At 34.2% G+C, this 14,078-nt stretch overlaps 1 protein-coding gene across 3 annotated transcripts in view; it reads left to right on the top strand.

Moving 5' to 3' along the window:
* The window catches only part of ANO3 (anoctamin 3), a 368,098-nt gene that overhangs the window by 231,159 nt on the left and 122,861 nt on the right, over positions 1–14,078 (top strand). For all 3 annotated transcript variants that reach the window (XM_012744641.3, XM_076002082.1, XM_076002083.1), the window contains one exon: positions 4,902–5,060. In XM_012744641.3, the coding sequence (XP_012600095.1) occupies positions 4,902–5,060 (159 nt within the window). The remainder of the gene's footprint in view (positions 1–4,901; positions 5,061–14,078) is intronic.

Here is a 14,078-nt window from a genome sequence, read left to right as displayed (position 1 = left end):
GGGGGTTGCGGACTGCAGATTTACAGAAGTTATTTATACATCCTGAAGACTAATACTTTATTTGTAGTATTCATGAAAAAATCTTCTAGTTACAGCTTATCTTTTCACAATCTTTATGATATCATTTAAATGTCCAAAGCTTTTATCTGAACGTAATTGCATTTACCAGGCCTTTTTTTTTTTATGACTTGTGCTGGTGCTTTCTTTCTTGTTAAAGCAGACAAATAAATAAAACTTATCTACCAATATCATTTAAACAATCTTCTCATATTTTATTGTAAAAGTTGTAAAATTTTCATTTAAGCCTTTAATCCTTTCATTTTCCTCCTTTTTGTAAATTGTGAGTTAAAATTGTGAGTTTTAAAATTGTGAGTTTATTTATTTACATGAAATTAACTGATTTTCTTAATGCCACAAATCAAGTATTCCACTATATTTATGAAAAATTCATGGATTTATAATTCTGTCTCAGTTATATATGTGTTGGTCTCTTTCTGGGATCTGTATTCTGTTTCTATTTCTATATTGTTCCATTTCTATTTCTACATTGCCTAATCCTGCATGAATACCATATGTCCTGTTTAAGAAATATTTACCTACTCTGAATTCTTATGTTAGTTTCTAGAAGCTGTATTCTTGTGCATTTCACAACCAACAATTTATCTGTAATTGATTTTAGCAGACTTATTGTTGCATAATTTACATATCATGTAATTCATCACCCTTTTAAAGTGTACAATTCAATGTTTTTAGTATATTCATAGCACTGCAATGACCACTACAATCTAATTTTAAAACATTTTGTTTCCCCCAAAAGAAACCCCATACCTATTAGCAATTTTCTCCATTCTACTCACTGCTCTCTCAGGCCTAGGAAATGATTAATCTTCTCTCTATATATGTTTTCCTATTGTTGAGTTTCATATAAATAGAATCATATAGAGTTTTTGTGACTGGCTTTTTACATTTAGTATAATATTTTCAAGATTGATGTATGTTGTAGCATGTGTCATTCCTTTTTCTAGCCAAATAATATTTCATTGTATGGATATATGTACCACATTTTTTTTTTTTTTTTTGAGACAGAGTCTCACTTGTTGCCCAGGCTAGAGTGAGTGCTGTGGCGTCAGCCTAGCTCACAGCAACCTCAAAGTCCTGGGCTCAAGCGATCCTCCTGCCTCAGCCTCCCGAGTAGCTGGGACTACAGGCATGTGCCACCATGCCCGGCTAATTTTTTCTATATATATTAGTTGGCCAATTAATTTCTTTCTATTTATAGTAGAGACGAGGTCTCGCTCTTGCTCAGGCTGGTTTCGAACTCCTGACCTTGAGCAATCCGCCCGCCTCGGCCTCCCAGAGAGCTAGGATTACAGGCGAGAGCCACCGCGCCCGGCCACCACATTTTATTTATGTAATAAGTGGATAGACTTTGGACTTTTCTTCTCTTTTTTACTATTATGAATAATGCTGCTATGAATATTTGTGTGCAAGTTCTTGCATGGATGCCTATTTTTGTTTTTCTTAGGTCTATAATTAAGAAAGTTTCTACTGGGAGTGAAACTGATGATATTATAATTTAATGTTTAATATTGTGAGCAATTTCTAAACTGTTCTTTAAAGATTCTACACTATTTTATATCCCTTTTAGCAGTGTGTGAGGGCTCAACTTTCTCCATTTCCTTGCCAGTAATTATTTTTTGTCCTTTTGATTATAGCCATCATGGTGAGTGAGAAATGGTATCTCACTGTGGACTAGATTTGCATTTCCCTAATGAATATCATTATGTTAAGAATCTTTAAATGTGCTTGTTGGCCATTTGTATATCTTCTTTGGAGAAATATTTATTTAAATTCTTCATACTTATTTAATTGATTTATTTGTATTTTTATCATTGAACTATAAGAGTTCTTTATACATTATGGAAACAGGTCCTTTATCAGATGTATAGTTTTTAAATATTTTTCCCATTCTGTGGTTTACATTTTTGCTTTCTTGATAGTATATTTTGCAGCACACGCATTCAAAAAAACTGTTTTGCTCTCTGTAATAAGTAGGGTCTGTAACAAGAGCTATTGCGAGGAAATGGTTGCAACTCTAAATTAAATTTTAATTACATACCATGGCCTTTAATTTTTTCTCTAATTTAGTAGTGTAAAGCTTGAACTTCTGGGTAAAATATGGCATCAGACTAGCAACGTCTAGACTGCCATTTCCTAATTTAACACTAAAAATTGCCATAAAAGGATACAGAAGGTCAAAAACAAATGCCACCCCAAGAAACTAATTAAAAAGATATAACATCCGTAAATCAACTGAAACTGCAGACCTCCAGGTTGCAAGCAAATTTTCAAATGCTTTCCAACAAAAATCACACATGACAAAATCATTAAAAAGTTAGTTAACTTTAAAATTGACAAATAGTTTTCATTTTTGAAATTATTAAGTACATAGCAACATTTTTAAGTATATCTAATTGACGTTTCTTGAATGTGGCCTTATTTGATTACAGCTAAATTCATGTGGCCTTCCAACATGAAAAGGTTCCCCATCTCTGGGGTGTACTTCAAAATAATCCATGAGCAGGGGTGAGAAATTTCATGGAGGGGTATAAATGAAACAAGATTGGCCATATATTGATAATTGTTAAAGTGGGGTGAGGGGAACATGAAGCTTCATTACACTGTTCTCTCAACATTTATATATTTGAAATTTTCTAAAATGAAACTTTTTAAAAAGTCACTAATAAACATCAAGATTCAAACCTATATTTTGCTGATTTCAAGATCTTTCTCTCTCCAATATATGATATACATAATAATTTCTGAAAAACTGAGGAGCAGTTTGCAAGCGAGATGGTAAGTCAGGAATTTAAGGCCCTCCCCCATAATAAACTTTTTTTCAATGGATTTAGGGGGTATGAGTAGAGTTTTCTTTCATGGATATGTTGTATAATAGTAAAATATAGACTTTAGGTGTACCCATCACCTGAATAGGGTCAAGACCACTAGACAAGGTATCAAATAGGTGAAGGTGTTGGCTGCAGTATTTCCTTTTCTGTGATATCTGGATGTCACTTAACCCCTCTGGCTTCTATGTACCAATGTCAATATCTGACTTAAAGGGTTATGATGATTAAATTAAATGACCTTATGAAGACTTGGCACAATGCCTGGTACATAGCAAGTGTTGAATAATAGTTATTATTGTTATTGTTATTATTATAGTTATTGTTGTTGTTATTATGTTATTATGGAACTAGAAAGCCATGGTGGCTCTATTGGTATTGGTTACTTCATCACTGTGTGGTACCCAATATGATAATCCTGGAAATCTCCAAACTTTTCTGTTTGTTGAAGAAAGGGCTATGCAAAACTTTCTTGTCCTTGAACCTGGGAGTCTCTAGTGCTGTGCATTTACACTCTTGAATTTAATCTCTCTGAAAAGCCAGAGCCCACCGGAGGCTCTTGAATCAACTTAACCTGTCCTGTAAGATGACTGTTTCTCAGACATTCTTTCTGTTGCTTCACCTGAATGACTTCTTGGCCTTTATCTCCTTAAACACCAGACTACTCTGGTCCTCATTTCTTTTACCTGGAGCAGCATGTATGACGCAATCAGGCTTCTCCAAAGCACTCTGAGATGCCTTTGTCTGGAATTATCTGGTAGCACTTCAGATATAAGCAGACTTTTTGAATCTTAAGCATTACCATGTGGGAACCATGGAATAGAGAGTTGGCGCAGCTGTCCAGATAGTTTGAAGGAAAGTGGAGAAAGAAGGACAAGGTAGATAACAGCTAAGAACTTGGACCTGAAGTCAGACAAAATTGGATTCAAATCCTGGCTCTTCAGTGATCTTGGATAATATACTAGTAATGCCCCCCTAAGAAGACCATGACGAAAATGTACTGATCAATAAGGTTGATTTTATTAAAGTTGCTTACAGCAAATAAAAATATGACATAGATAGTCTTAGTGGTGTTTCAAAAGAGTAAAGTTAGGGTAGAGTTTTCAAAGGGTTCTGTGACCTGGACTAGGTAATTTTAAGGTGGGTCTTGCAAAGTAGGAATTTGATTGAAAATTGGGTAGAGTCTGAAAAATAGCTTGAATTGGTGTATACAGCAAGGTGAAAGTTTTAAGGCAGTCTTGATGAATAAGCTATCAGTTTTGATAAGTAGGCTGTTTCAATAGGTTTGCAGTCTTATGTCCTAGAAGCAAGTATTTCCTGAAGCAAGCAACTCAGGAATTATTGCTTGCTTATAGTATTGTTAAACATAGGTTCAGAAAAGTAATGCCTAATAAGATTATTATTCAACACAGGAAAGTAAGTTGGTTTCAGTTATCGGTACTTATGTTCTCTAAGCATTAGCGTCTTTATCTTTGAAATATACATTGTAAGTAGTATATAAGATAAAGTATGGAAAGCACTTATGTCTAGGCATGATGTTTAGTCAGTACTCAACATATGTTAGCATTATCTTAATATTAAATAAAACAGTAAATAAAATTTGTATTATTTATTTTATTATATATAATAATATGTTATATATTATATAATATAATATATATTACAATATATATTATATATTATTGTATATTATATATTATTATATGATATTAGTCATAGAGAGTTTTCTTGAATAAAAGACATGCATTTTGATGCCAGTATCAGAGAACTCATGTTCGGATATCAGACCGCCTTATTGCAAATCCTAGAACATCACTTGTTAGTATGTCTCCTATAGATTGTTAACTTTCTTTAATTATTTTTCTGTATTTCACAATAGGAATATACAAATATACTTTTCAATATTGAGTTGATAGTATCCATATGGAAATAATTGTAACAAAATGTGTGTGCTTGTCTAACCTACACTGTTACCATTCATTGCCTTATTTGCAGAATGACATGAATTACATAGCATCCAGTGGACCTCTATTCAAAGATGGCAAAAAGCGAATTGATTACATCCTGGTTTATAGAAAGACAAATATACAATATGACAGAAGAAATACATTTGAAAAGAACCTCAGAGCAGAAGGCTTGATGTTGGAGAAGGAGGTAAGTGCTTTGCTCTTATTAGTTACATGAAGTAATATGCTGGAACAGATATGATTGCTTAATGTTTTAGTATGGAAAGTATATACCACATGATTTCATAAAATATATAGTTATTTTCTCCCAAATATGAAACAAACACATATGTATAGTCCCATGGAAATGTATTCACTTTTTACCCTATATATTTCTGTACAATTTAAATATTTTTTCAAAGGCCAAGACTATTTTTGCAATTTTAAAAATTGAATAAGGAATGACTACACTTGTGTAAAGTAGAACCCTATGAAAAAAATAAAATGTTGGAAGAAAAGAGTCTGCCAAACTGTTAATGTTTGTGTTTTATACTGGAAGCATCAGTGGTTTTTTTCCCAGTCCTCTTTTTGTGCTTCAGAAAACATGTTCTTTAAAGGATTTTTTCTTTCTTGTGAAACAATAAAAGTACCAAGGGTTACTGGGAAACAAAATAGAAAGGAGGAAAAGAATTTTCCTGTATAGCCCTAATATCCAAAAATAACTACTCTTGCTATTTTTTAAAGCTTCTAGGGTTTTAAAAAACATATTTATCGCCTTACAGAAGGAAACACACCTTAATGTAAAAATTAAAAATATAGAAATATACAAAATAAAAAATCAAAGTCCATATCTAACATCTCTCAAATTTCTCTTCTTTGGTGCCCTGGTTGACATCTTGATTTTTTCCTACTAGGTGCTCTTCAATATATTTTTTCATATATATAAAAACATATATAAACATTTTCTACAAAATTAGTTTGATATGTATGATATGCATACTATTCTGCTCTTCAGTTCTGTCATTCAGCAATAGATTCCAGATATCTTAAATGCCATTACATTTGGAACCAACTCAACTTTTTCAGTAGGTGCATGTTAGGTGCATGTATCACAACTTGGAGATTTAGTTAGCCATTCCCATACAGAGAAAAATTAAATTAAGTATTTGAGAGACACCTAGTTTACTACCATTGAGTTTTAACCAGTTATCTAAAAAAATGCGAGTGACAAGGTAAAAAAAGAACTGATAATTTTTTTGATTAATGATCTAGATAATTTGCTAATAAGCTTTATCATAGTGTTAATAGGCACTTAGATAAAACATTGGAATGCTTATTTTCTCTCTATTGAACATCTCCTGGGATTAGTTATCTGAGGAATACACATTAGGGAATACTGAACTATAACTTGGGGTGGCCCTAGAAAAGCTAATCCATTTATATTTACTAAAATCCATTTAATTTGTATAGAATAATGAACACACAATGACTTGACTCTATGAGTAAGGGATTGTCCATGCACTGCCTAGGGTTATAGAACCAGGCAAGTGATATCCTGACTTCAGTTTTCTGTTGAGTCCTTTAATTGCTTCTTTTAAATGTCTCTTCTTGGAAGGTTAACCCAGAATATCCATATCATTGGCAACTAATTGAATCAAGAAGTATTTATTGAAAAAAATCTCATGAACTCAGTCTTGTGACAGGCTTTTATTCATTGATTTCCTTGTGATTTCTCTTCCACATAAATAGAATTAATTACTTCCTCATCTTCTCCCAGAACCGTTTATATACAGATTCTATTATGATACTGGTAGTTATTTTCCTCACTTATCTCCAACTATTTATTCACTCAGCAAATAATTTTGAAAAATACTGAGCAAGCTTTTGAGGAATCCAGTGAGTAGAGTAGACCATGTCACTTCTTTCACTGAATGTGCAGTCAGTATAAGAGTCAGACATGGAAATTGTATATTTGTAATAGATATTGCCACAGTTTCTACTTAGTTTTCTTACCAGAGAGTCCAGATTCTCTTTTGAGTCTTCCTCTTCCACGTTCCTGAAAACTTTTCCCAAGAATGATACTGGATGCTATCCATCCAAAAAGGGTCCTGTTCTGCTTTTAAAGGGAAGTTCATTCATTCTTGAGCTTTCACTTTTGACTCACTCCCAAAAGCAGTTTGTATTTAGATTGGCTTTCAGCAGGACCATGTCCATTTGTCCACTGTTATTCCTGGACAGGGAGGTTTTTATTCTGGGATCCACAATTACAGTGCATTTAGTTCACATTCACATTAGGATTTGTTCTTCACCATTAAATGAAGTGCCAGGACAGCTGAATCCGGAGATGTATTCAAGCTTGACTGCAAATTTTGTTGAAACCAGCCATCCCTTCAAACTATTATCATTGTGTTGAAAACAAGTCACCAGTTTTGGCTTCCTCTTTTCATCCTAGTGTCTCCCCATTGAGGTAAATGACTTTCTAACAGAGAAAAGGTTTGAGGGTATCCCAGTTCTCCAGAATAGATATTAGTTTTGAAGCTGAGTTGGGGGATTTTTATATCTCCTCTCTAAAGAAGCCCTGGAAGCCTAATAAAATTTAACCTAAATCTCTCTAAAGAACTGTGCCCACTTAAGCAAAAGAAAGTGCTGCAAATTAAAAAATAAAAATAAAAAAAATCTCATTATATTCTTTCTGCTTGACTAATACTGGCATAACTAAAAGGGTACTTCAATGACTTTGTTCAGTAAAGATGATCTGATCCAAGGGGACTTTGACTCTCTACTTATTGGTACAATGTTCCGAATTCTTCTTTATTTGGATACGCTTACAATTTCAAGCTGTAAGTAACTTAAAACAAAGTTAATGGTGCTGGAATGACTTATGACAAGGGCAGCAGTTTAGTCTGGAGGGTGAGGGAAGACCAGAAGGAAGGGAAAACATGAAATTAAAGAAATAAACTTTGAATTGAGATTGAAAAATGAATAGTAGCTAAAGACAGTGCATAAAAGGGCTAGATGTGCGGGTATATACATACATAGTGAGTGAGATGTGCACCATCTGGGGGATGGTCATGATGGAGACTCAGACTTTTGGGGGGAGGGGGGAAATGGGCATTTATTGAAACCTTAAAATCTGTACCCCCATAATATGCCAAAATAAAAATAATAATAATAAAAAAGGGCTAGATGTGTTTTTCAATACTGGCTAAACATTAGAATCACATATTAATCTTTAAAACTATGTTTAAAAGATGTCAGACCCCATCACAGCATAGATCAGTTGAAGATCAGGATAGTGGTGGGAGGAAGAACATTGTTTTTTTTCAATACCAGATACCATATGAGGTTGGAAAGAATGGCTTGGGTTAACTCACCTTTTTCAGTTTCAGACTTTTGATCATTATCTTAAGAAAAATGGGAAGCCATTGAATAATTTTAAACAGGGTAGTATCATGACCATATTTGTTTAAAAAAATAAATTTCAATTACTGAAAACAGCACAGATTTGAAGAGCAAGACCAGATAAGAGGAGATCATGGGTGGCATTAGAGATGGAGATAAATAAATAGATTTGGTATATATTTAACTTAAACATGTATGTGTGTGTGTGTGTGTGTGTGTGTGTGTATCATATTTTCTTTTTGGCTTGGATATGGTAAGAGAAGAAAGAAGATCTCAAACATAACTTGGGTTTGTGGCTTGGGCAGTTAATTTTTTTATTCATTTATTATTGTATTCATTTATGCAAGGAGCATTAATGGGATATTTATTGTACACACATTCTGGGGATAAATAGAAACCAATATAAAAATGTACCATGTCCTCATCAGAGGAAGTAGACCATAAACAGATTTAAAAAAAACGGCATAGTGAGGAATGCTTCCCAATAATTAAAGCAGAGTAACGTTATGTTGGAAGTGTGACTGGGTGACTACATTAGCATGTGTAATCTGAAAGAAAATGATCTGAATGAACAGATGTCCATCATGGGAAGACAAAGGGGCCAATTACTGCCTGCAGAAGGAATAACTGTCTTAAAACTCCTGTTAGCTAGGAAAAAGCTAATTTGGGGAAGAAGTGGGATAGTGGTTATGTGAAAGTAAAGGTACTTTTGAGAAATGCAAGTAGAAGGTGTTTGAAATTGGTGTCCACAACCCAAATGAGGAGTGTGACCTTAAGGTAAATGTGTTAATCCTTAGAATGTAGATGGTAATATAAAATGGGTATTAGAATGAAATCACTAGAGAGAATGAGAGTTGAGCCTGTGAGTGGGCCTGTGCAGGGTAGGAGAGAGAAGAAACACCAGTAGGAATTGGAGTAGGCAGAATAGGGGATGAGAATCATGGGGAAGAGTGGTCACTGGGGAAAGCTACTGCTGAGAAGTCCAGTGAGGACAGAAAGCAGCCTGTTCCCTTGGAGGATTTGGAGACCGTTGGTAAAAGCAATGAGAGCCATTCTCTGAGGAGTCAGACTTGCAGGCTACATAGACTAGCATGAATTGAAGAGTGAATCGATAATGGAAAAATAGAGGCAGCAGGAAAAGCCATTTACTTGATTATCTGTGAATGGGAGGAAGGAAAGCAATAGCCAGAAGTGGAAAAGAGGTCTGGGCAGGTTCCGTTTCTTTCTTTCTTTGATTTTAATTATTTTCTTGGATGATGATGAAGATGAACTAGGGGAGAGAGACAGGGGGAGGGAAAGCCAGGGAGGGAGAGAGAGAAGGGAAAAGAAGGGAAGGAAATGGAGGTAGTGACTGAGAAAATGGACTGAATTTAAAAACAAAAACAGATGAAAGGTCTTTGAGGAAGAGTCTGAGGGGGGGGGTGGATCCAGAACACAGAATAACAAATGGAGTATTAAGGAAACTCAAGATTTCTAAATTGTATTTTAAAGTTAATGTTTTACAATTATTTATTTTACTTATCAAAGTTATTTTTACCAAAGGGTTATCTTTAATTATGTTCCTAGTTCTAAGAGTAATAAAATTAATTTAATAGTTTTATTAGGATTAATTATCCCAAGGTATAGTGTTTTATATCAACCTGCTATGATAAATGCAGTTTAAGTGAACTCAAATGTTTTTCTAAAGTAAGCATTGTAACATATCATAAAAACATTGTCTCATTGCTTCCAATGAACATTTCTTGAAACTATTTGTATTAGTTTTCTATTGCTGCTTGACAAATTATCACAAATTTAGATGCTTAAAACGAAACCAGTTTTTTTAAATTGATATATAAAATTGTGTGGATTTACCATATACTACGTGATGTTTTGAAGTATATATACATTATGAAATGGCTAAATCTAGCTAATTTACATATGCATTACTTTACATAGTTGTCATTTTTGTGGTAAGAACACTTTACATCCATTCTCTTAGCATTTTTCAAGAATATAATACATTATTAACTATAGTGTGGGACAGCATATTAAGTGAAATTAGATGAGCAAAGAAAGACAAATACCACATAATCTCACTCAATGTGATGTAAAAATGATGATCTCATAGAAGTAGAGAATAAAATAGTAGTTACCAGGGGCTGATTTGGTTGGGGATCAGGGACCATTGGGGAGTATTCATCAAAGGATATAAATTTTCAGTTAGAGGAATAAGTTCAGGAGATTTATTGTACAAAATCCATTAATCCATTTATTTGCTCAAAGTTCTGTAGGGCAGAAGTTCAGGCATAACATGGAAGGGCTTTTTGCTCAGTTTCTCACAAGATTTAAATCACCCAAAGGTTTTGGCCAGACTTCATTCACCTGGAGCTTGGGGTACTTTTTGAAGCTCACGTGGTTGTGGCAAGATTCAGGTCCTTGTGGTTATAGGACTGAGGTTCCCCCCATTTCTTTGCTGGCTATCAACCAGGAACTGATCTCAGCTCTTAGAGTTCATCCTCATTCCTTGCCACACGGCACCTCCATTTTCAAAGCCAGCTCTGGAGAGTTTTCCTTGTGTCCCTCTGTTGTTTTGAATCTCTTTTGCAGGAAGAAACCAGTCCCTTTTAGGAACTCATTTGCTATGAAGTAGCAACATCTAATGTGCCATCTAACATAATCTAATTATGGGAGTGACTATCATATCCTATATACGTGTCCCAGAGATTGCATTGGGCAAGTACAGCAAGGCAAGAAGATCTTTGGACCTTCTTATAATTCTGCCCACCATACTGTTAAAAAAATCAATATTGTGCAAAATGTATTAATTTCACTCCTAAGCAAACAGACTTAGAAAGAAACTTTACAATGACAAGATAGAACCTAAGTATATTTTTAGTTTAAATATTTTGCTAACTTAGGACTAACTGGCATATAAATACTTATATCTACCTGAAGTATCAAATTCAGTGTTTTGTGCTATCATAAGCATTTATTTTGTCTTAAAGTTTTATTTTTGAATATTGTGGCTTATGGTTGCAACTTAATTTTAATCAATATTAAATTGAAAATATTTAAAGCTTGTTACTAGAGGAGAGTGAAAATGGATTTGTGAAAATGTCAGCAGATATTGGATTTGTTAGCTGAAAGATGAAGGTTAGGGAGAAGCGCCCCTGTTTTGTTTGTCCATTTGTTTGTTTGTTTGTTTGTTTTTAGTTTACATTCAGCAGAGCCAAGCACTGAGTCTGGCACAGAGTACTCTCTATTATACATTAAATTACATGTTGATATGGACAGTTTCTGGATAACCACATCATCAAAAGATAATGATGCATGTTTGAAGGCTATCTGAATGAATAGGTAGCTTATTTGTAACTGTCAGTTTAGGTGCTTTGTGATTCAAGTCAATTTCCAGTTCATGTTGTTAATATGGTTGTCTCTTAGGCCTGAAAGCCATGAGCTACCACATCCCATTTTCTTTCCACTCTGCCAACAACTTGCAGAATGACTTTGTAAAATCACGATTTTTAAGTTTTCTCTTCTCTTCTACCTCCTGGGAATTCAGGGTGGAATAATTAAACAATAATGTGAAGTGTGAAGGTGGTGGGTGTTTTGTTCCCTCTGAGAAGCGTGCTTTCATCAAAGTTGAACAGAATAGTGCCAGATTGGCAGCTTTTGATTCCAAGGGAAAAGGTAATCTTTCTTCCTGACAGCATCATCCCTTCATCAGCCCCCTGCCCAGTAGCTGCAAGAAAATGAAACTACTTTCAGAATATTACAGGGGTATAAATGTTTTGGTTACATAAATTGCTTTTGTACCATTTGAGTTAAAGTTATTTAAAAAAATTTAAAAACCAAGCAAGAAGTTAGCCTGGGTCTCACACCCTTACATTAGTAGAAAGGCTTGTGGGAAGCTGCTTTTGCATATTTGTGAAGGCAGCATTCTTCCTCCCCACAAAGAATGAGATGCTATTGGGTCCGATTAATACCTGAGGATATGGCAAATGGTTTATTTCAAATACTCATTTGCTTACAGGCTGTTTCTGGGTGCTTCAGTTAAAGATGAGGACATTTACCAATTATTCTGAGTATTCGTTGCTGAGGAGAGGGTGTAATGGTCTCTAAACTAGCTATACTTCCCAGTAATTAGGATTTTGCATTCCTTTGGTTGCAGGCATCAGCATATTTTCTGTTTTCTTTTCTTCAACCTTTATTGCCAAGTAATTTTCAGACTCCGAGAACTCTAACAAGTAAAAAAATGTAGGCTTTCTCTGCCTCTTGTTTTGATATGTAAATTAGAATCCTGGAATTATTAAAACATTGATAATGCATTAAAATTTGAAAGCTGCAGCTAAAGGCCCATTTAAAAAGAAAAGGAAAGAAAATGAAACTACTTTTCTTTTTCTGTTTCTTCATGTTTTTTAAGCAGAGGTATAACAAAAGAGAAATTAAGTTGAGGAAATTATACAAGAAGACAGTTCATACTGGTCAATAAAGATCTATATATATACATTTTAAGTTAAGACTTACAAAATAAGAAATGTTATAGTTGTGTGTGCATGCACTTAGCTTGAAATTTCACCCATTGATGATATTCATCATAAGGCAGAAACATCCAAAAGTATCACTCCCTTTATTTAAGTTTGGTAGATTATTTCACATCCTAGAATGAATGGATGAATAATCAGTACTAGGCAAGCTGTCCGTGATGCCAATGTGAATCCTGACATAGCATCCTCTTCCATAATAGTTCAGGCTTATTCGTTTTCTTCTCTCTGTCACCTCTTGCTTAGGTGTTACATAAAATGTGTTTTCAATATAAGTTAATTCATTCATCCATTTAACAGATGCCTACTGTGTGTCCAGCACAAAACTAAGGGCTTGGTATACACATGTGAACAAAACAAAGTATCTTCTCTCATGACATTTCCAGAAATAAGTGAAGATTAAAATACTATAGAGGCTCTAAAAGAGCTATAGATGCTCTATAGAAGCTATAGAGCTTCTATAGAAACTCTAAAAGTATGAAAAGTAGTTAATCTTACAGGACCAAACCTATCTTATTTACCTACAGGTTGTAATAACTTTCTCCTTAGTAAATATCTTTTTTTAAAACCCTATCCTAACCTGTTCTCAAATATGGCTTCAATATACAAGGTATATATATATTTTTAATAAGTTATTTAGCTATACTTTTTTGAAACGGGTAAGACTACACACATTCTATGTTTAACATTTCAGGATGTGAGAAAGGAATACCTCTGCTGAACAAACTCTATACATCAATGTTGTGTCATTCAAGGTACTGCCAACCTGTTTCTGAAGAGAGAGACATTCACTTTTCCCTAATGGAACAACAAATATTCTATACTAGACCTGTTATAATGCCTATGAATTTGACTTTGTGGCCAGTCTGTTACTATCCAATGTAGTGAAGGGGGTAGAAATAAAACGATTGAGTGTGTTATAAAACATTTGATGTTAAAAGGATAAAATAAAAATGCAACAATTTAAAAAAAAATACTATAGGGAAAAGAAAGGAGGATACAAGAAGAGTAGGGTGAGGGCAGGCAAGTACCGGTAGTAGGAAGTGACCAAATGATGGAGGTAGAGTGAGTAAGAGGAAGAGTACTACTAGCAGGAAAGGTTAGGGAGATATTGTGGATGAGATCATAAAAGTCTGTGTAGGCCATTGAAAAAACTTTGGCTTTCACTCAAAATGAAATGGGGTTCTGAGAAATGGCATGACTTGAGTTACATTTTAAAGGATCATTCTGACCCTTGTACAGGGTCAGATCTTTCCCAGATCTTTTTCAACATCATACACATTAGTCACTCTTTCATG

Source organism: Microcebus murinus, chromosome 4, assembly GCF_040939455.1.
Source record: "Microcebus murinus isolate Inina chromosome 4, M.murinus_Inina_mat1.0, whole genome shotgun sequence".
NCBI classification, from domain to species: Eukaryota; Metazoa; Chordata; class Mammalia; order Primates; family Cheirogaleidae; genus Microcebus; species Microcebus murinus.
Note: the sequence above shows the minus strand (reverse complement) of the source record. Positions and strands in the feature narration are given on the sequence as shown.